Source organism: Prionailurus bengalensis, chromosome B2 (assembly GCF_016509475.1).
Source record: "Prionailurus bengalensis isolate Pbe53 chromosome B2, Fcat_Pben_1.1_paternal_pri, whole genome shotgun sequence".
Lineage (NCBI taxonomy): Eukaryota > Metazoa > Chordata > Mammalia > Carnivora > Felidae > Prionailurus > Prionailurus bengalensis.
Window position 1 is genome coordinate 78,795,416 of NC_057349.1, and position 23,970 is coordinate 78,819,385.

General features: G+C 36.8%; 1 protein-coding gene across 1 annotated transcript; it reads left to right on the top strand.

The window, feature by feature from the left end:
• Window positions 1-2,224: 2,224 nt before the first annotated feature.
• Window positions 2,225-21,052, top strand: SPACA1 (sperm acrosome associated 1). The gene is made up of 7 exons (XM_043591915.1): window positions 2,225-2,533; window positions 9,137-9,193; window positions 12,786-12,887; window positions 13,647-13,753; window positions 14,395-14,530; window positions 20,160-20,280; window positions 20,808-21,052. Exons 1-7 carry the CDS (start codon window positions 2,320-2,322, stop codon window positions 20,962-20,964), a joined length of 894 nt encoding a protein of 297 aa, XP_043447850.1. The 5' UTR covers window positions 2,225-2,319; the 3' UTR covers window positions 20,965-21,052.
• The last annotated feature ends 2,918 nt before the right edge of the window (window positions 21,053-23,970 follow it).

A 23,970-nucleotide genomic window follows, 5' to 3' on the forward strand; every position in this document is an offset into this window, starting at 1 on the left:
CTATCTGTTGGTCTGTGATGGCTGGATGTACATATGTTCCAAAAGCCAGAGTTTATGCCTTAAGTTCACTTTGTAGTAGGTTATTCTTCAGCCCACGTGCCATAGGAATTGGTGTTAAACCTCAAAGTATGGGATAAGGTCATGTAGAAACAGTTAAACGAACTCTTTCAAATTTCACATTTAAATCCATTGAACTGTCTATTCATCAATATTCTTACTACCACATTGTAGCTATTAGGTCTAATCAAACTTGGAATAACAAGATAAAAAAATTTCAACCCTAATTTGTTTTCATTGAACATTGCTTGAACTCTTGACTCTCTATTACCCCACTGAATGCTTTTTCATTGTTAACTTTAAATTATATGAATCACTAAGCACCCAATGAGCATTCAGGAGATATGGTTGTGAGAGCCTGCTTGACAAATAATTTGCGGGATGATCTTATGTGAGGCATTTACTAGAAGGCCAGTTCTTAATCTCCTCACTGAAAAATGAAGGGATTGGAGTATTACATGATTTCTAAATTCTTGATTACAAAGTCTATGTTTCTGTTCTTAAAGAAGCCTAAATTAATTAAAGCAGACTTGTTGAAATTAGCACTGTTGCATCCACACGACTCCTGAAACAGAATGCTATGGGCACCAGTGACAGTCACAACAAAGTTTATTGCAATGAGAGACAAGCTGACTGATCGGGACCGACACACTTGACCAGAGTGTGGCCTCGAACATCCTAGGTAGAGTTTTATAGCCAACCACATCATCTTATCATCACCTGGGAACAAAGAAATAGTTCCCAGATGGGGGTGGAAACAGTTCAGACCTTCTGCGGTTAAGCCGCAACCAGCTGACCTCCTTGACCCTGCCTCTGGCCCACTTTTTCAAAGTTCTCAACATGCGCTTGCCCAGATCCAATCAAACACCAATCCAGTTGATTTCTCTTAAACTTTTGTTTCCTTGATTGATAGGACAAGGCTGTTATCTCTTAACCTACAGTGTCAAAACAAAGCTGTTATTTCCCAAGGCTACAGGTTAGCCCTACACTACAATTTAACCCTTACAACACCATCATGGAAGGAATTTAATGGGATTTAATTTATTTCTATGATATAATTGGGCATATTGACACTGAATACCATTAAGAGGGCAGTGGGGAGTTATACTTATATCTAAGGTTTTTTGATTCAAGTGGCAATGCCATAGTATTCTTGCTTCCAGTCTGATTCAACCTTAGAAAAAGGCGGGATTTCTTTTTTGGTAAAAGAATTGATTCTTGGGTTAAATCAATGTGTGGATTAATGGATTATTGTCAGAGAATGGCCTCTTAGTGCTTTATTCTTAGCTTGTTGCCCTTTTTAACATTTTTGTTACTGATCTGAAAGAGACATATTTTCCAAATCAAACTTGGGAGAACTATCTAATATGTTAGACGACAGATTCAGAGTTGAAAAAAAAACTCAATGAGGCTTAAAACACAGGCCCAAAGCAAGAAGACAGAAATTAACAGGAACAAAGGTTACGTTCTAGATTTGGTTACAAAAACATCATCTATCTAAATATTGAACGTGGAAGAAGAAGCTTGGCAACGGACGCACCCTCCCCTTTTCCTTTCTCTCTCCCTACCGCCTAATCTAGCGTAAAGAAGCCCTACGGGGAATTGGGGAATTGATGGCACAGCACAAAATCTTAAAAACTAAACAACACTCGAGTGTATTGTCAACAAAAGATTTCAGAGCCAAGAAAGTGGGTTCCTATATCCTCTGCAGATCAAGCCTCACCTGCAGATATGGATCTAGTTTGCGGCACCATACTTAATGAGGTTTTGACAAATCCTTCTTGATACATGCCGAGTAGGATATCCTGTACAAGGAATCTGGATCCAAGTCACATGAAGAGTGCTTCGTGGGTCTAAGGATATGGTTTGGAGAAGAGTAAGCGTAGGAAGGACGAACGTGTTTCAGAAGAGACAAGGGTGAGCAAGCAAGACCAGAGGGAAAAGCTGGCGGGTTGCTTAGTAACTGAAGAAATGAACGCAGCTCCTGCCACCGCATGCGCACCTGCAACTCCGGAAAGCGAGCCGCGCGGCCTAAGCCCAGTCGGAAGTGCCGGGCGAGGCGCTACCGGCGGTCCCGCGCGCGTTCCAAGGGCGCTAGGAGCCCGGGAGGCGTTCCGCTTGCCGGTGACGAGCCGTGACGCCTCAATGGTTACCTGGCGCGGCGCGGAGCTTCACAGTCTGGCGGCTCCTCTCTTCGACGCACCTCTTGTCGGGAGCGGGCGGCTGCGACTGCGTCTTGGTCGGCCATCGGGGCCGAGAACCATGAGCCCCGGGGGCGCGGGCTGCTCCAACGGGCTGCTGCTGACCGTGGGCTGGCTTCTCCTGGCCGGCCTCCGGTCCGCGTGTGGGACGAACGTCACTGCCGTCCAGGATCCCAGCTTGGCCCCCGAGGGCGAGGGCGAGAATGAGGGCGAGGAGGAGGCCGAGAAAGAGGCCGAGGCTGAGAGCGAGGCCCAAACTCTGCCAGATGAGGATGGTGAGGGCGGGAGGCTCCTTAACGTGGACCAGCCTAAGGCAAAGCCCTGCTTTCTGTCTGAGGACAATGAGAATTATTAGCCCTGTTAGCATCTGTAGAGCTCAATTGCAAACAGCCTGAATTTATACTTTTTTTCATATGCCTATTGGCCTTGAAGAGACTGTGCTAAGAAAAACAAATAAGCACATTATAGAAATTGTTATATGTGCCTTTTGTTGTTGTTATTGTTAAGGAGTAGGAGTCGGAAGTAGCCTCTCACCAACAGGAATTATTTTGACTCCTTGTAGTTCTATTTCTTTCCCATTTTATTTTTTTTTTAATTTTTTTTGAAGTTCCAAATTACTTTGAGGTTGTACTACTTTCCACATTTGATCTTTAGGTTGGAACTCATTGGAATTAAGAATCCCGCTCACTGTGACACATCTTAGACCAAAATGCTGACAAAACTGCCCAGAAGCCCCTTGCCAGCTTCATGCAGCTCCACCTTTGAGCACCTCTGTAGCCTGGTGATAAGATATTTGTACGTTCCACTTCTATCCACAATGGAATGGTAGTAGTAGGAAACACCTATTAAGGATCCAACTAGTGGTTTTGTTGGATAATACCTGTTAGCCAAGGGGGAATGAGTCTGTGCTTGTTTCGTAAATTTGCCTTATTCTGCTGGGTCATTAAGCAATAAAACTTGACAAGCCATTAAATATGTTTTATTGGTTAGTAACACATTCTGGTTGGTAGAAAACCAGTTGCAGATTTGCAGCTCAAGGAGACTGATTCCCTTACCCCATAAATGACCTGGCTGAGATTCTTTTAATTTCCTTGGCAGTCTCACATCTCCTAGACATACAGAATAGGTGCTGTATTTATTAGCCTTTCTTTTATTTCCTGATGACATAGTGACCCTCAGCGACAGAAAGAAATTGACTATCTGAGGTTAATGGTGAGATGTAGGTTTGTATTGCCTTGATAACATTACAGGGAGTTTGTCGAGGTCCTTGACTTTGAAAGTGTGAAAGAGACTAGGCGAGAAAACATGTTTTAAGGCAGAATAGCTGTTGCTTCACTCTAGTTTTAAAAATAATTAACAATTTTAGTATTAAACTGTTCAAGGGATAGTTCTACCTGTAATGTGCTAAATAGAGTTTAGGCTAAGTCCAGACAATGAAGTTATAATGTCTTAGATACAAATTCAAATGTAGGCAAGGTATTTATTCTCTCACTGTCTCAGTTTTGTCATCTGTGAACTTTAGGGGGTCTACCTTTTGGAATTTTATATGTACAGTTTCATGTGTAGTTGTTTTTTCCTGGGAAGAGTGAGAATCCAGAACCATAACTAATTGGAAGTGTCTAAGATTGGAAATTTTCTAGAGCCATTATTAAAATTTGACAAAGCCCCTCAACCCTCCATGGACCAGTAAAAGCAGTCATCACTATTTGCTATCCAGTTCACTTTTTTTTAGATTTTAAAGCATTTTACAAGTAATTTACAAGAGTAAGAATAAAGGGTTAATGAAGCAACTTAAATGAAATTTTAATAAGAATGTAAATATGGAAAACTACAAATTTTTATTCCATATTTCCTGGTTTTGAAGATGTATATACCCTAGATGGGCAAGGCACTTTGAATGCAACTAAATGCTCATTAACTGTTATGTATGAATCTGGAATGTATCCATCTTATAAATACTGATTCCAGATTTCAAGTACATCTCTAATAGATTCTAGTTTATTCCTTTGGTTCTTTTTGCACTTGCATTGTCAAAACGGTACTTTTGAAAACTATGAAGCCACATATTTTGTTGATGAGAAGACTGCCATGTTCTCATGTTCTTTGCTCCCTAATTGCAAAATGTTTTCATTTTATATTTATAAACACCAATTAGATGATTGACCCAATGAATTTTATTCATTTCTACATCATCTATTTTCTCTTAGTTACCTTTGTGTACATACCTGCCATCATGATCTGTCCATTTACAAACCTTATCAAGTAAATTTTGGGGTATAAGGAGCTTTGAAAAGAAAAGAATATTGTCTATATCCTTTTAGCAAAATAGTATGGTCCAGTTTATTTTCACAAAACATTTCAGGATCAAGTCTTTCCTGTTGAAAGACTAACTGAATGAAAATACTATATATCCTTTTCATCTTTAGAAATGTAATACTCATTAATCCATTGACTCTTGAGTTATAGAAAATTCATCTAGGATATTTAAGTTATCATCTCTCCTTTTGCTTATGCAATCAATTTCACCATCATCCTTAGCATTTAAGGTGCTGCTCTCTATCTCTATGTTCATCTTCTGATTCATCCAACAATTGTGAAATGTTTCTCTCTGTCAATTTTCTTCTCCTTTTATGGACCAAAAACCAAAAACCGAAATTCAAAAACCTCAACTATGTTCAATGAAAGATGAAAATGGACTAGAAGAAAGGTGCATCTAGAGTTCTTTTATATCTTTCTGAAAGATGCTGCAATTTTTTGGACAAAGAAATAAAACAAAGGATGATATAATGGTTATGATTTATTTTACAGTCACATCATCTTTCTAGGCAATTCCAACCACTCTTCCATTTTGTTGTCTTAGTCTTTAAAAAAAAAAACACACAGCTAGGAATGATCAATAAGTAATAATGAAATCAATCATTACAGATGATGAAATAACAAAATGTTTAAAAAATATAGGAAAAATTACTAAGATATTATGTTAGATTTATACTCATATCCCTTATACCCCCCATACCTTTTATACCTTTTATAAACATAATGGTATACAGTTATCCTATACCTATAAGCTTACATTTATAAAAGAACCAAGAACGGACCTACATAATAATTGCAAAATAAAAAAAATAATAATTGCAAAATAGAATGAGTTTCATTCTATAAAATAAGTTTTGTCCTATATAAATATAACTGTATTTTCTCTTTTTCTTTGGAACACCTCTAAGAAAGAATAAAAGTTATGAAATATCAACCTTACATATAAACTCTTAAAAAAGAAACTCAAAAGTTAAAATTGGATTCTGATGGTATATACCAACAGTTAAAGTGTGATGAGAATTGAAGAAAACATTCCAGGATTTGCCAGAACAAAAAAGATGAGGGTCATTATCTACATCATGGTGGATGCCAGGCTTTTATTAGTAAAGTCTAAAACCCAGTAGATTTTTAAGGAAGACTCATCACATTCTTGACTCCTATTGAAGTTACTATTGAAATTTCTACTCATTTTCACCTGTTCTTCTATCAAGTTAAGACAGCCTATTAGTATTTTGGGGACAGTTAGCTTTCGGCTCTATATGTAAGACTTTTATTTCTCTTAAGGTTTCATTTTGTTAGACTTGCCTGGTATTCCAACCTGTCATTTTTAGAGTCAGATTTATTTTCAAACATATTTGCTATCCTTTCTAGTTTTTCAGAATCTCTGGATTCAGTCAGCAGGATGCCAATATTTTCCAAGTCAGTAATAAAAATATTAAACAGGACAGAGTCCTGTGACACATCATTCCTTACAAATTGACACCAAGCAATTACTTAGCATCAGTGGATATTACTGTTTAGCAAGTTACACATAAAAAGTTTACTGAGATTCAGACTGTATTTTTCCTTTTTACTCATAGATAGATAACAGGAAATTTTGACAAATATCACACTGAAGTCCAGATACATGTAATTTCTGTGACTCACCAGTATAGGATTCCCATCAAAAATAAAAGTTGGGGGCACCTGGGTGGCTCAGTTGGTTAAGCGTCCAACTTTGGCTCAGGTCATGATCTCGCAGTTTGTGAGTTCGAGCCCCGCATTGGGTTCTGTGCTGACAGCTCAGAGCCTGGAGCCTACTTTGGATTCTGTATCTCCCCCTCTCTCTCTGCCCCTCCCCTGCTCATGCTTGCTCGTTCTCTCTTTCTCTCTCAAAAATGAATAAACTTTAAAAAAAATTAAAAAAAACTCTGATATTGAGGTGTGCCTGGGTGGCTCAGTCAGTTGAGCATCTGACTCTTGATTTCAGCTCAGGTCATGATCCCAGGGTCATGGGGTTGGGCTCCATGCTGAGTGTGGAGTCTGATTAAGGTTCTCTCTCTCTCTCTCTCTCTCTCTCTCTCTCTCTCTCTCTCTCTCTCTCCCCCTCTGTCCCCTCTGCCTCACCCACACTCATTCTCTCTTTCTCAAAAAATAAAATAAAAAGAAAGTCATTGAATGACCTAACGGGCAATCAAAGCCAAAAGGGACTTTAGAGATCATCTGATTAAATCCAGTCTTTCTGGAGTTAGGAGAGCTTAAGTAACTTTCCCAAAGTTGCATAGGTAGTGAATAGTGGGGCTGATAGTTTTTTCTAATGTTTTCTAATGTTTTCTAACATTTTCTAATGTTTTCTAATGTTTTCTAATGTTTCTAATGTTTTTTTATATATATATGAAATTTATTGTCAAATTGGTTTCCATACAACACGCAGTGCTCATCCCAAAAGGTGCCCTCCTCAATACCCATCACCCACCCTCCCCTCCCTCCCACCCCCCATCAACCCTCAGTTTGTTCTCAGTTTTTAACAGTCTCTTATGCTTTGGTTCTCTCCCACTCTAACCTCTTTTTTTTTTTTTTCCTTCCCCTCCCCCAAGGGTTCCTGTTATGTTTCTCAGGATCCACATAAGAGTGAAACCATATGGTATCTGTCTTTCTCTGTATGGCTTATTTCACTTAGCATCACACTCTCCAGTTCCATCCACGTTGCTACAAAAGGCCATATTTCATTTTTTCTCATTGCCACGTAGTATTCCATTGTGTATATAAACCACAATTTCTTTATCCATTCATCAGTTGATGGACATTTAGGCTCTTTCCATAATTTGGCTATTGTTGAGAGTGCTGCTATGAACATTGGGGTACAAGTGCCCCTATGCATCAGTACTCCTGTATCTCTTGGATAAATTCCTAGGAATGCTATTGCTGGGTCATAGGGTAGGTCTATTTTTAATTTTCTGAGGAACCTCCACACTGTTTTCCAGAGTGGCTGCACCAGTTTGCATTCCCACCAACAGTGCAAGAGGGTTCCCGTTTCTCCACATCCTCTCCAGCATCTATAGTCTCCTGATTTGTTCATTTTGGCCACTCTGACTGGCGTGAGGTGATACCTGAGTGTGGTTTTGATTTGTATTTCCCTGATAAGGAGCGACGCTGAACATCTTTTCATGTGCCTGTTGGCCATCTGGATGTCTTCTTTAGAGAAGTGTCAATTCATGTTTTCTGCCCATTTCTTCACTGGGTTATTTGTTTTTCGGGTGTGGAGTTTGGTGAGCTCTTTATAGATTTTGGATTAAAAGAAGTTGTATTTAAAAGCTAATACTCATCCTCCTAACTATGTTTTCTATGTTCAAGATTTGTCTTTTAATTTATATCTCATAATGTGCCAGCAGAAAGTATCCAAGCATTTCAAGCAAAAATGTCATTTCAAAATTGATCATGATAGGCCAAATAATTTAACAAAGTCAATATTAATTTACTTAACATGTATACACCAACAGCATACTATTATTCAGTATATTTGGTGCTTGTAAATATAGAATAACAGTGTTTATGAATGTATTGTCTTACAGTAATCAAAATAGGAAAACTGTGATGTGCACTGACTGAATGAAGTTATGCTATCTTAAGCATGTTTGCAGCAGTAAATAAGTTACAGAATGTTTTCACATATGTTATCTCATTTAATTCTTACAATAATCAAATAAGATAGATTTTCCTTTTCAGATTTTTGCAGAAGAGTTAAGTAGGCCTGACAGAGTTTTAAGTAATTTGATCAAACTCAGATGATTAGTGGTAGATAAGCAATGTGGACCCCAATTCCAATGCACTTTCCCATGTAATATTGTTAATTTAGGATGCAATGCTTTAAAAAAAATTCTAAACCCTCATGTAATATTTTTTATATTGAGATATTAGTCCTAATCTGCTGTGAAGAATTGGCTGGTGGAAATCATGCCAGATTAGAAACAGAGAAATGTGATTTGAAAGCAATAATATTTAACTACTCAAACACATGTATATTCATAAATTATCCTGATAAATAAAGTGTTGGGATACATTCTTGGGAATAATCTATCATCTTAACTTAAGAATGTATAGAACCAACCAATAACAGAGATTTTAATGAACATTTGGGATAAAGACTTATTTTTGGATGGAAATGATGCACTCACAATTTTTTTTGGAAAATAGAGAATAGAAAAAATCAGGCCTTACGGTTGTCAGGATTTTGTTTTGTTTTGTTTTTCTGACCTATAGAACTTTAACTCACCATGTATTAAGTTGATGAAAAAAATTATTTTTAATATATATAAGAGTTTAAATATAGACCTTCTTTGCAAAGTATTTCCTAATTTAATTCATTACTTTCACGATTTAGGCTTCTTTTGATTTAAGCAATAATAGAAGATGTACTAGGAATGACATTACTTTTCTGATTTAAAAAGTGAAAAAAATTTTTTTTGATTAAAGTTAAAACTATCTGCTTCCCATGAATGCTTGTATCCTTCACCCTCAAGTAGTTTTTCACTTAAAAAAGTTTTTACATGATTAAATAATGTATCTTTGCACTTTATATTTAGTTTCAAATAATACAGCAGTCAAAGAAGTAGAATTTGGGATGTGCACCGTTACATGTGGTAAGTAGCATAGAGCAGATAAATCAACAATATTGTAATTTGGCGGGAAGGAAAGGTAAAAGCTGTTGAAAATTTTTATTTGTAATTTGTGTGCTCTTATTTATCTCTTAAACTATAATTTGCACACAAAGCTCAAAAGGTAAGATATTGTCAGTTCATAACCCCTAAGTCTTATTTTAAGCTGGCTCCCTATATTTTTTTGGCACTTAAACTGCCTTCACTAAGTAAAAGTTTATCTCACAGATGTTCAGAAGATGAAGATCTTCCGATGCATCTCACAGATGTCTTCCCACACACTGCGTGGCAAATCTATCAAGAAATTTGTGTATTTGTAATACTCTATTATAAATTCTACATTTCTCCAATTCATATGTTATGTCTTGGGGAAAAGAGGTATTAGCTTTGGGGGAAAGATAATATTCACAAACTATGACTTTTTTCCATCATTCCATGAGTAGAAATTGGACATAATATCTCTCACATGGGGGTGGGATTAAGGTTACATGTGCTATAATAGACCAGTGTTTCTCAAACTTAAGTGTCCACCCTAAGTGCCTGCAGAGCTTGTTAAAACCCAGGCTGCTGGGCCTACCCTGAGTTCCTAACTCACTTGGTCTTTGGAGGAGCCTAAGAATTTGTATTTCTAAACAAGTTTACAAATAAAGCTGATGCTGCTGGTTAAAAGACCATCTTCTAACAACCACTTTGAGAACCACTATAGACAGACTAGCATGCTGATAAGACAATAGATAACTCAATGAAATTCCGTTTATTCTAAATTAGAACCTGTCTTGCAAAAAGGATAGTGATGGGAGGGAAAGACCAAAACCAAAGGGTAAGAAGACAGCAATCCATGCAGATGTAGAGCAGAATTGCTTTTTAAACTACACCTGAATTATTTATATTTAAGATAATATATTCTCATTGTGGCAAAATAAACCTAACATAAAATTTATTATTTTTATCATTTTTAAATGTACGACTGGTAATCTTAAACATGTGCATATTGTTGTACAATGATTACCACCATCCATCTCCAGAACTTTTTCATCATCCCAAAATGAAAACTCCATACCCATTAAACACGAACTCCCTGCTCTCTCCCCTTCCCCCAGCTCCTGACAACCACTGTTCTACCTTCTGCCTCTTAAGATAATTTTAAAACTATTTTTTTACCTTAAATTCTTACTGGGTCAGAGTCAGAAATGAGAGGAATACATGTAATAAACCTGTGAATATTCGTTTGTAATTTATATCTTTCTTTTGCTGCTTGCTTGAGAAATTTTCACAGGTAGAGAATTATTTTTAAGACAATTCTAGTAATTTATAGTGTATTACCCTATTATTTAAAGATGTGTTTCAAAAATTATATATTTGCTCATTCATCAAATCATTTTTTGAATTTTGCCTACTATGTGCCAGGCATTGTTACAGGTGCTGGAATAAAGCAGAGGAAACTCCTTGCCTTCAAGGAGTGTATATTTTAGTAGGGGCAAAGAGAAAAATAATATTCAAACATGTAACATGTCAGATGGTGATAAATTCTAAGGAGAAAGATAAACCATAAAAGGTAATATTTCACATCTAAAATATTTTAAAATATTTTCAAACTTTTTTGGTTTATAACAGAACTATTTAGAGGGGAAAAAAGTGCTTTGGTGATAATTCTATTGAACTCCCAAAACAATATTTTAGCAGTCAAAAAATTTTCTTTTTCTGGAATACCCAGGCAGATTTTTAGGTTTACTTGGACTTACAGAAAATCTCACACCTACACATATCATCGCAATGAACTATATTTGGCTAAATAAATTCCTAATTAAATTTGCTTGGAAAATATTTATGCAGTTCAGAATAAGGCTGTGCATCTAGTGAGGTACCTTTCATAAATTCAAGCAGAGCTATACTGCAACCATTCTCAGGCATCTCTTTTAATCAAAAGAAATCTTTCCTCAAAGAGTATACTTATCATGATGAGCACTGAGTAATGCATAGAATTGTTGAATCACTATATTGTATACCCAAAACTAACATAACACTGTATGTTAACTACACTGGAATTAAAATAAAAACATAATTAAAAAAAAGATCTTTTCTCTCCCAATCTTCATCTCCTTATCTCATGTAGAGTCCTCTCCCCTGCTACTCAGTTTGGTCCATAGACAAGCTGCATCAGCATCTCCTGGGAGCTTGTTAGAAACGCAGAATCTCAGAACCTACTCCAGACCTACTGAATCAGATTTTGCGTGTTAATAAGATTTCCAGGTGATTGCGTGCACTCTAAAGTTTGAGAAGCACTGTTGTAAGTCATCTGTCACTGTTGTAAGTTGACTTCAACTTGCCCTTGAGAATGGGTTTTATGATTAACATCTTTAGAGGCTGAAAGAGGGAATCTGGTAGACAAGGAAATCAAGATGTACTGTTCCTTAGCCTGTGACTACACCGTCTTATCACAGGTCACTTATCCATACGACATGTTTATCATGTCACTGATTGAGCATTTATCATGTTCCTCAATTCTGGCAATGAAAGGCAAACCCAATGGAGATCTGAGATCTGTTAGTAAAGACTTGATTTCTTTTTGTAAAAAAGTGTGGTAATTCTAAAGAGAGTATCTTACTAGAAATTGAGATTTAATAGTTTCTCCTCCTATATTTAATATAGATTTTACTAATCTAAATATTTAGATTTTACTAAATCTAATTTAGATTTTACTAATCTAAATATTAAAAAGCATCATTTGTGTTTTAAAATGTGATTCTGGCAGGGCACCTGGGTGGTCCATTTCATTAAGCGTCTGACTCCTGATTTCAGCTCAGGTCATGATCTCACAGTTCTTGAGTTCGAGCTCTCTGGTTCTACACTGACAATGTGGAGCCTGCTTGGAATTCTCTTACCCCCCCCCCCCCCCCCCCGCCCCATGGCCTCTCTGCCCCTTCCCCCCTCTCAAAACAAATAAATAAACATTTAAAAAAGAAAAAATATACTGTGATTTCGGGAATGTTCTCTAGAGTTCCAAAATCTCTTCTAAAAGTTCCATGCCAGATGAATTTGGGAGATCCTGTGTACTACTGTATTTCATCAAATCTAAGACTTTATCAGCTATAAGAAGCATATTTTATGTACCTCTAAAATGGAAAAATGTGGCCAATTTGTCACATGTTGTCAATTCAAAGGTAAATTCTGATTTCAAAAATGTTAAAATGTAAAAATTTTACATCTTCAATCAGTGAAAGCTTATACACTATAGCACACTAATTTCCTTAGCATATTCAAAGTTCTCCCCAAATTCTGTAAATAAAGAGGAGCCTTTAATTTTATTTAATGTATCATTTTCAAATGTCTAATTGTGGAATCCCTTTTCTTATGCTAACAACCAGAGGAACTAGTGTTTCATGTAACTCATTTTGGGAAATGCTGTTTTATGAAATAATTCAAAATGAGGGGCATAAAATAATTCTAAGCATTACCTCCCTGAAGTTAGGAATTTAACTTCTGAAATTAGAAGTCTCAAAAAAAAAAAAAAGCCTAGGTGGAAAAAGAAAAGAAACTGGAATGAATTTTTCGTAACACTTGGTTTCTTTTACCAAAGGTGTTGGTATTAGAGAAGTTATCCTAACAAACGGATGCCCTGGAGGTGAATCCAAGTGTATTGTACGGGTGGAAGAATGCCGTGGACCAGTAGATTGTGGCTGTGAGTTGGATTCTGTGTTGGCGGGGGGAGACAGAAGGGAAAAGTTTACTGTGGGGAAATAGCCTTAACCTCAGGCTGCCATGAGTGGAAGGAGCTGATCAATACTGAAAGGAAACTTAATAAAACTTAAAATTCCAGTTCTCTAGACAGTAATAGCTCTGAGTACCTTTCCATTTTTGCTTTACATTTTTTCAGTTATGTCTAAAATTTAACGTATATTCTCTGTAATACACTAGAACCTTATTATACTCAGGGCCTGTGATCAAGGCTGTGCTATAGTGAAATACTTTTGACACTTTGGTCTTGACAAGTGATTGGCATGATTATCAATAGATTGGCAGACTTTAAACTGAGAACTTTGAGGTCTGTTCTATGTCAAATTACACTACTTTGAGAGTTCATTACCTCTAGTGGTAATCCTAATCAATAAATGGAATCCCTAACCAATAAATGGAAAGCCACTAACAGATCTCAAAGTTTAATCTAATAGATCACTAAATTGGTTGCCTTTGCTATATATTCTGCAGAAGGAACAGACAGCTATGGTGTCTCCCACCTGCTTCTTTACTTTGCATCCATTATTCCTCTCTGCTCTTCTACACTCAAACTCTCAATAATAATTTTGATAACGTCCAGCATATAATTGATTTAAAAAAATTGATTTTATAATTTATATAGTGGCTTTTAAAAGTAGCCTTTGTATAAAGCAATTTTTAATGCCCAATGGTATATATGTATTTAATTTTCCTTGTTTTTTAGGGGGTAGACCAATTTCAGAAAGTCTTGACAGTGTTAGAATGGCATGTACTCATATATCTCCTGTAAATCGTTTCAAATATATTTGGAAACTTCTAAGGCCAGAGCAAGTAAGTCATGAATGTATGTAATGTGGTGCTTTCTAGTGAGTGATAAAATTTGTGTCCCAGTGCTTGATGACTATCAGAAAACTCTTTCTTTAGAAACAGTTTGCAAAAATGAAGTTAAAAATCTTACAACTTTGTTATTACTGGAATTAAAAATTTTTCATTATTAAGTGGGGCTAAGTCTATATATGTCTTGGGGTCAGCTATTATCAGAACTTAAAAACATCCATTTTATATAAAGTTTTCTACTTTGGAAGCAAATTTTTCATTTGTTTGCCTAGGTGTTGTATCAGGATAATAGTAGCTAACATTAACTGAGGGCTTATTAAGTGTCAGACATACAGCAAGTGCTACAATTTCTTTTAACCCACATAACAATCTATGAGGTAATCCTTATCATTACACCCATTTTACAGATAAATAACTGAGAAGCAATGGGAAACTTGTCCTGGGTCACATAGGCAGGAAATGGTAAGGTTGGTACTTGATTGTCTGGATTGCCTGACTCTAAAATCCATGTGTATAATTAATTACTGTCCTAGACTGAAAGACAATGACTACTCTTTTGTTATGAGGAATAAATTGTTTCCTGATCTTAAGTCCACATAAAGAATATTAGGACTTTTTTTTTCCTTTTTAAATAGCAACCCGTTATCCTTGCAAATGATTCAGCAATCCTGGAAGTACGCAGGGAAGTTCGCCCCTTGGTTTTCGAGTGTGCCACCTTGGATAATAATGAAATAGTAGCATCTATTAAATTCACAGTCTATACAACAAGTGGTAAGTGCCCAGTAATGTTTTTGTTTGCTTATATCAAACTTTAAAAAGCATCAAAATCATTTGGAGGACACCTTGCAACACAGATTGATAACCCTACCCCCAGGGCTTCTGATTCAATAGATCTTGGGTGGGGCTGGCAGAATAGTTTGCATTTCTAACAAGTTCCCAGGTGCTGCTGGTCCAGAGACAACATTTTGTAAATCACTGGTTTTTATCATTTAGACTTTCTACAAGGTGATGCTTAATTTCTTTAAAAAGAATTTTTTTTTACTATTTATTTATTTTTGAGAGAGAGATAGGCAGAACACAAGCGGGGGAAGGGCAGAGACAGACACACAGAATCCGAAGAAGGCTCCAGGCTGAGTTGTCAGTACAGAGCCTGACTCGGGGGTTGAACCCACGAACTGCAAGATCATGACCTGAGCTGAAGTTGGTGCTTAACTGACTGAGCCACCCAGGGACCCCAGTGGTGCTTAATTTCTTTTTCACAAAGTAGAGTCAGATGTGTTTCACTTTGAGAAACTGGTGCATTCCTGAAGTGTTTCCAAAGAACAGTCCTCTAACTTGAATTATATTATTTTACTTCTGTCACAAAAGTGAAAGTGCATACATAGAATTCTCACGGATACACAACAATTTTGGCACAGTAAAATAAATAAAATTAAGAAACGTTATGTCAAAACATGGCTTTTTAAAAATTATTCATTTGATGGGGCGCCTGGGTGGCACAGTCGGTTAAGCGTCCGACTTCAGCCAGGTCACGATCTCGCGGTCCGTGAGTTCGAGCCCCGCATCAGGCTCTGGGCTGATGGCTCGGAGCCTGGAGCCTGTTTCTGATTCTGTGTCTCCCTCTCTCTCTACCCCTCCCCCGTTCATGCTCTGTCTCTCTCTGTCCCCCAAAAAATAAATAAACATTGGAAAAAAAAAATTATTCATTTGAAGAAAATATTTTTTTGATGAAACAATAATGTGGTCCTCAATTTTTGTCACAAAAGGCAAATCTTGTCCTGAACATAACTTTAAATGTTAGAAACTGTACTTGTCTTGCAAAATTAATCCATGGGCGTATCCTTCCAGTTTAGACTACAATGTCTAATATCTCTAATTATTTTCTTTTGTTCAGTTGTTCTTAACTAGTTTTACCATTGTTGTCATTGTTATTGACGGTATGAGGGGGCTTGGTCACAAAGTCTTTTGAGAATCCAATCAAGATTCAAGAGGCTTTTCCCAGAAAAATGCCCACATAAACAAACATGCCAAGAGCTACCTGTTATTTTAAGAGAGTTCAGGGATTTCTTGAAGCTATTTCTCAATCCCATGTAAAGAATTTTTGCTGTAGTTTAGAGATACCATACACTGTAAAGATAGCATAACACTGTTTATCAAAATGGAAAAAAGCTAAAATATTTTGGAGGTGACTTTTAAAAATAAACTATAACTTTTTTTGATGTGTTTAGTGTCTTTAAAAAAACATTTATGGGGGCGCCTGGGTGGCGCAGTCGGTTAAGCGTCCGACTTCAGCCAGGTCACGATCTTGCGGTCCGGGAGTTTGAGCCCCGCGTCGGGCTCTGGGCTGATGGCTCAGAGCCTGGAGCCTGTTTCCGATTCTGTGTCTCCCTCTCTCTCTGCCCCTCCCCCGTTCATGCTCTGTCTCTCTCTGTCCCAAAAATAAATAAACGTTGAAAAAAAAATTAAAAAAAAAACATTTATGGTAAAAGCTAATAATCTTGCTCTTCAGTTGAGATATCAAGTGTTATTAAAAGGATAATTTCAATAAAGTACTAAAAAAAGGCAAGAAAGGGCCAAACCTCATCAAACTAAAACATATCTCAGTAAGTACTAACTAGTTCAGGGTATTTATGGTTTGGGGGCCATTCTCTCTTTTTGTCCCTACAGCCTAATCCTTGTTAAGACCATACCTCTTCCTATGATTAGAAGTCAATATGCATTTGATATTGTGTAAGCTAAGGGCTAGAACACAGACCCCAAAATGTTAGCCCTTAAATGAGACAAAGTTGACTTCTCTCTTGTAGCAAGTAGTTCAAGGCTGATGGGTTAGCTCTGCCATCTCAGGACATGCACTGGTTAAATGACAAAATGTTTTCAGAACACTTTGGTATCAGTTTCTTTTGACAGTTGGGAACACCACTGCAATAGACCCTTTTGGCTATTTGGACACTGAACAAATATTTTGTCTATAAATGTATAAATGTCACCACAATATGGCACTGGCTTGAAACAAGTACACAATTGCAGTATTGTTAGGGTAAATATGATTTAGTTAATGAAAATTTCCCATCCATTCCCATCCATCCCATCCATCAGATTTTTCACTTCCACAACAGTTGTCTTTATAATCAGACATTGTTATGGATTGAATTGTGTTTCCTTTCTTAAGTCCTAACTCCCCGAACCGCAGAATGTGACTGTATTTGGAAATAGGATCATTGCAGATGTAATTTGTTCAGTTAACATAAGGTCATACATACTAGAATGGAGTGGGTCTTTAATTCACCATGACTGGTATCCTTATAAGAAGAGGGAAATTTGGACACAAACACAGAATGAGAAGGATGAGAATGTCATGTGAAGACACAAAGACACACAGGGAGAAGACAGCCATGTGAAAGCAGAGGCAGAGATTAGGGTTATGTTGCCACAAGTCAGGGAACATCTGGGGCCACCAGAAGCAGGAAGAAGAAAGGAAGGATCTGCCCCCAGAGACTTTGGAGGGAGCAAGGCCTTACCAACACCTTGCATTCAGACGTTTAGCCTCTAGAACTTTGAGGCAATAAATTTCTGTTTTTAAGTCACCCAGTTTGTGGTACCCTAGAAAACGAATGCAGGCATAAGCTTAGTTTTTCTAAGAAGTTAGAACATCGAAAATCATCTATTTTCATTAAAAAATCTCAATAGGAAACACAGCTCATTTTTTTTTAGGTATAAAAGTAATCAAGATATAAAAATAATCCATGCAAGAAGACTACTGTTGAAATGAAGTATCTAGATACTACCATCAGCATTTTACTATTGATCTATCCATCCTTCTATAAATCCATTGATCCGTATTATTTTTTCAATGCATTTCAACATAATTTGCTAATGTCTGCATACTTCCCATAGAAATTTCACTCTCCATCCTCTCTAGGCTAGTATTGCAGGGTAGTGAATAAATGGCAAGGAATTTTGCCATTTCTTCTTCTCAGGTTTTAATACTAAAAGGTGTCTTTCATTCGAGCTTAAAAAATCTCACTGCCGTCTCTAAATCTAAAATTATGAAAAACAAAAGGTTTTAAAAAATCTAACAATGTTGGAATATCAATATGATGTGATTTCTCTGTCATACTTGAAACTATTTAGTGAGATCACTAATTGAGTTTATACCTCTGGCATTAGAAAGAAGAAAATAATTGAGTTTATACCTCTGGCATTAGAAGAAAAGTGAAAAATTGTAGTCCTTCATGTTTAAAGAGTAGGAAGAAAATCCAGACAAATAAGCAGTTGAAATTGCCCATACAGGAAACTATTACTGATAGGGTGGTACTTACCAAAATTAAACTATTACAAGACATAAACAGCTTGCACAAATCATTAAACCTCCCTGAACATTGGTTTACTTATCTGTGTAGTTCAGTAGTTGCATTTGGTAATCTCTCTGGTCCTTCTTCACACGAATTCTTTATGGTTCTATGATTTATGAACTGGGAAGAACCAAAAGAAAACTATATAATTGGTAAGGTAAGTAAAATTTGATATAAATTGGCTTTTCACCAATTTACAATGTAACAATGTTATAATACATATGGTAGACTGGCTTTGTCTATTTAATAGACTTATTTGCAAGAAGAGCAGAAAGATATGGGAGAGAATGTCTAATTTAAAAGTACCCTGTGGATATTTGTATAAAAACATAAACCTCTAGCCCTATCTTACAAAATTTCTAAAAGTTAGAGATATATCATAGTCCTAAATGTAAACACTAAAGCCATAAAGCTTAAAAAAGGAAACATAAGAAAATATCTGCATGATTCAGGAGTAGGCAAGGGTTTCTTAGATATGACTCAGAAAACAATCACCATAAAAGGGAAGATTGATAAATTAGGCTTCATCAAAATTAAAAACTTTAGCTCATTAAAAGAAATCAATCAGTTTGGGTACAATCAGTTTGGGCAAAGATCTTACAGTTTCTTGGAAAAATAAAGTGTACCTCCACCTTATGACCCAGCACTTCCACTCTTAGGTATTTATCCAAGAGAAATGTACATTTGCAGATGACTGGAATAAAAATGTTTGCAGCAGTTTATTTGTAATAGCCTAAAGCTGTAACAGCCTGAATGTCCATCAGTAGGAAAATGAATAGACAAATTGGACTACTACTCGTCAATAAAAAAGAAAAAAAAAAACTATTGATACATGCAGCAGTGTAGGTGAATCTCTAAAATAGGCTGAGTAAAAAAAGCCTTACACTAAGGAATATATAGTGTATGTTTCCATTCCTATAAAGTTCTAGAACAGGCAGAACTAATCTGTAGTAGAAAAGAAAATCAGGACAGTAGTTGCCTCTGGAGGATGGGGCAGGGATTAACTGGGAGGGGCTAAAGGGAGTCTCTGGGGTATAGCAATAGCCTGAGTCTTCATAGGGTTTGAATTATGTATGTGTGTTTGCATTTGCCAAAATAAATGTACATTTAAAATCGTTGTGCAATTCGTGGTAAATTTTACCTCAAAAGAAAAAGTATAAACAAGTATTGAACTCTAGTTAATGATATGCATGTTGAAGACTTTTGTGGGGAATTGGCAGACATTAGCAAATTATGTTGAAATACATTGAAAAATTAAGATGGATCAATGGATTTATAGAAGGATGGACAGATGGAGAGTAAAATGTTGATGGTATCTAGGTGGTGGGAATACAGGATGTTCCCTGTTAAATGCTTTCAACTTTTCTGCATGTTTGAAAAGGACATTTCATGTCCATCAACCGATCAATGGATAAAGAAGATGTGGTTTATATATACAATGGAATACTACTTGGCAATGAAAAAGAATGAAATCCTGCCATTTGCAGCAATATAGCTGGAACTGGAGGGTATTATGCTAAGTGAAATAAGTCAGTCAGAGAAAGATAGATATCCTATATTTTCATTTATATATAAGTGGAACTTGAGAAACTTAACAGAAGACCATGGGGGAAGGGAGGGAGGAAATAGTTACAAACAGAGAGGGAGAGAAGCAAGGCATAAGAGACTCTTAAATACAGAAAACAAACTGAGGCTGGATGGGGGGTGGTGTAGAGGGGAAAATGGGTGATGGGCGTTGAGGAGGGCACTTATTGGGTTGAGCACTGGGTGTTGTATGTAAGTAATGAATCACAGGAATCTACCCCCAAAACCAAGAGCACACTGTACACACATATGTTAGCCAATTTGACAGTAAGTTATAATAAAAAAAAAAGAAAGAAAGAAAAGGACATTTCAAAGGTGATGAGCAAGCTTACTAATAACTTTCTTTCCACTAATTCTTCCTGTATTTTTCTAAAGTTGTTTTTTAGATGTGAAGTTTCCATTTAGATATGTATCTCCTTTTTTATACAGTGGTAATAACCATCAGGTGTGTGTGTTTTCTCTAGAATTGCAAATGAAAAGATCAAGCCGACCAGACACTGACGCAGTCCTAGTTTTTGTGCTGACCATAGGAGTTATTATCTGTATATTTGTGATCTTTGTACTGATATTCATAATTATAAACTGGTAGGTAAAGGGCTCAGCTGAGTCATCACCCTTGCTTGATGTCCTCCTTGTCTGTCCCCACTTCTTGTTTGATGAATCCAAAGCTCTGTCCATAATGCCTCCCATATGTATCTTGAAACAGTCCAACACCCTCTATACCTCCTGCAACTATTCCATTTCAGGCTAATCTCATGACTTGCTTCCCAGCCACAAAAGAGCTTGAAATGCAATTTTTAGAATTTTATATAGTAATTGCTAAAAAAAGTGTTTTGAATGTATATGTGTGTTGTCCAGTTGTAGTTCCCACAACTCTCAAACTTGGTTAGTATAAGCTACTAATTCATTTTTTAAAATATTTCTAATACTTACCTGACTTTACACTCTGGTACAGTCTAAGGACTCATCTACTATCACCATGTAATTGATACAACACAAACTAAAAATAAATCATGACTAAGGAGGCACTTCTATATAGAGCAAATTATATAGATCTATTTCGTTTTGGTTTTCATTTCACAAGGGATTTTTGTTTTTGTTTTTTTCTCTAGGGGGGCAGTCAAGTCTTTCTGGGGGGAGAAATCCTCATCAACTGAGATACCGTCTGAGCTGAGCTTAGTGAGATACAAAGATTCAACTTCTCTTGACCAATCACCAACAGAAATACCTGGAACTGAAGATGATGCTTTAAGTGAATGGAATGAATGATATATGGAAGATATATAAGAAACAAAAGGAGATTAGAGCATATCAGATTCATTACTATAAAAATAAAATATATGGTTAAATACTTTAATAATTTTGCAAGTGATTTCCCACAGTCTGAGGGTAATGCAATATGAGAAGGGGCTATTGTAACCAGTGTCATCATGGTAAAGTTATCAAAAATTATTTTAATTTGGGGGCGCCTGGGTGCCTCAGTTGGTTAGGCGGCTGACTTCAGCTCAGGTCATGATCTCACGGTTTATGAGTTCAAGCCCTGCATCGGGCTCTGTGATGACAGCTCAGAGCCTGGAGCCTGTTTCGGATTCTGTGTCTCCCTCTCTCTGACCCTCCCCCGTTCATGCTCTGTCTCTCTCTGTCTCAAAAATAAATAAACATTAAAAAAAATTTTTTTTAATTATTTTAATTTGTTCTCAACGCTTGCCATTTCAGGTAATCACTTGGTAACATTTACCTAAAGAGGTGCACGCACACACACACACACACACACACACAGAATTCTAAACACATTTTTGATCAATTTGGTCACTTCTAAGGTGATATGCCTATTTTGTCCCAAACAAGAAAAATGTCATATAGAAGATGCCTTGAATATTAGACTTACTTCCTTCTGGGAGCACTGGATTGAACTTCCTAAAGCAAATCATACTTTAGAATTTCTGCAGGGCATATGAATATACAGCATCACTTGTAAAACATGAGATAATAATAATAATAACATCAACAACCACCACCTCCACTTAGTAACTATTATGTGCCAAGCATCGCTTAAAGCATTTTACATATATTAAGTAATATAACTATGATTGTATATAGGAAATATGTAAGGAGGAAGTGGGGTGGAACTTGGAGATGGCTGAGTAAATGATACATATTTAACATGCCTTGTATTTCTCACAGAAAAAAAAAGCGCATTAAGAACTTTTGAATGTCCACTGATAAGAACCTTCTTTGTGCTTGGTATACAGATGATAACATCTCAAAACCAAGGTACTTATTTCTGAACATCATTACTGTCTTTTTGTATTGTGTCATTATGTGATACTGTTATGGCCAACTATCATGAAAGACACCAAGGCACTAGACAGTTTGATTTAGTAGACTTAACAGATTTTCAGAGGTTTTGATAGTAGCACAAAATATACTGAATTTTTTATAGATGAATTCTGTGCCAACTTCATTGCTCTTATTACAAGATTTTCCTGATGATAGCATTAACTCTGCACATCTGTGAAGAAAACACTGTAAATGGGCATTTATGGTCTACCTCCCTCTAGTAGCCTAGACATTGGCTATGTTGTAGAATTATCCATGCATTCCATTTTATATTTGTATTTGAAAGAAGCAATGAAGAATTGGCTGGAAAGTGACTGTTATTTGTTGTAGGAATTCTACTAGAGACTTTGAGTGAAAAGAAACTGTTTTATTAAAATCTCCCAAAATAATTGTGGGGTTTTGTTTTTTGTTTTTGTTTTTGTTTACTTTTTTTTTGGTGACACCCCTTTTCCCTAGATAAGTGTGAAAAAAAAAAAAGTCAACCTTCCAAGTTGCCGTACTTCCTGATTAAGTATGGCATAGGTGTTAAACATTCTTCAATGGTAATTGTCATCCTTATTTTTAGAACTGTGAACAGCAGTGGTTTCTAACCGTAGTTCAGTGACCATTAATGTTCAGTCAGGTGAACAGGTTTAGTTGCATTTCTGGCTGTCTACTCTCCAGGCATGTGGTCAGATGAGGACCATGTGACTAGTTCTGGCCAATGAGTTATGAGACAAAATTCCAAGTTTCACTTTCAGACTAGAACATTTCACTGTGAAGACATCCAGAGCTTATGTCCTCTCTGCCAGAGCGACCAAAAATGCTTAGATGCTGACTGTACTGACACCTTGGATCCCAGAGTGAGGCTCACATGACACAGGATCTCCAGTCAACCAACTATGGATATGCAGCATGAGATAGAAATAGACCTTGTGATTTTAAGCCACTGAAAGTTAGAGGTTGTTTGATACAGCAGGTTTACTAAGACTATCCTTATTGAGACATAAATGTTTTCTAAAAAACGGGTTTCCATGGTCCTATGAGTTGAAGACTTCTTTAGTGCAGAACTTCCCTTCAATATGCTATGCACATTGTGACTCTTCAAGAAGGGGATATAGGTATAATTTTTTTAATATTTATTTTTGAGAGAGAGTATGCAGGGGGAGGGGCAGAGAGTGTGGGGGACAGAGGATTGGAAGTAGGCTCTGCACTTACAGCAGCGAGCCCAATGTGGGGCTCGAACACACAAACCATGAGATGACGACCTGAGCCAAAGTCAGACGCTAAAACCGACTGAGCTACCCAGACACCCAAGGTAAATTTTTCAAATTTATTGCTGGTCTGTTGAACAAAAGTGAAAGCATGCATGAATATTAATACTATACCAACTCAGAAATACAGTTTTGAGCAGGACTGTCTGATAGGTCTGTTCACAAGGAGTTAGGCAGGGCTCAGTGAACTAGTCTTTCATAGTGTATAACATACCACATATCAACAATGCACCTTGACCATAGTAGATATCTGGGTGTTCAAGACTTACCTTGATGGCCTTTCTTAAAATCATCCTATTCCTGAGTCCTCTCTTGAGGACTGTGACCACACTGCACTAGGTTATAATAATCAGCAAACCTTATACTGAAGTAGATTATAATATGTTCGAAGCCTCCATGGAATCACTCCAGGTCTCACAAAGACCCTCTGTCATTTGCCACTTGGTCATAGTCTGCCTGTTGGGGGATCTGTGTCTGCTCTGGTACATGAGGACTCCACTGTACATCGTTAAAGCTTTATGGGGCCAGTCACTTCCCTCACCAGGAAGACTCACCCAAGGCATCTTCTAGTCCTATCCACTCCCAAATTCCAGGCATTTGTTACTTTTCTTGGTCACCAAAATGTCCACAGGGAAAGCCTTGAAGTTTGCATCTGGTTTCAGAAGGTAAATGAAGCGAAGCA

Excerpts from the sequence above, each read along its gene's own strand:
- SPACA1 (XM_043591915.1), top strand. The coding sequence starts at position 2,320 with ATGAGCCCCGGGGGCGCGGGCTGCTCCAACGGGCTGCTGCTGACCGTG. Across the intron at positions 2,534-9,136 it reads AACTCTGCCAGATGAGGATG|TTTCAAATAATACAGCAGTC; the intron begins GTGAGGGCGGGA and ends CTTTATATTTAG. Across the intron at positions 12,888-13,646 it reads TGGACCAGTAGATTGTGGCT|GGGGTAGACCAATTTCAGAA; the intron begins GTGAGTTGGATT and ends CTTGTTTTTTAG.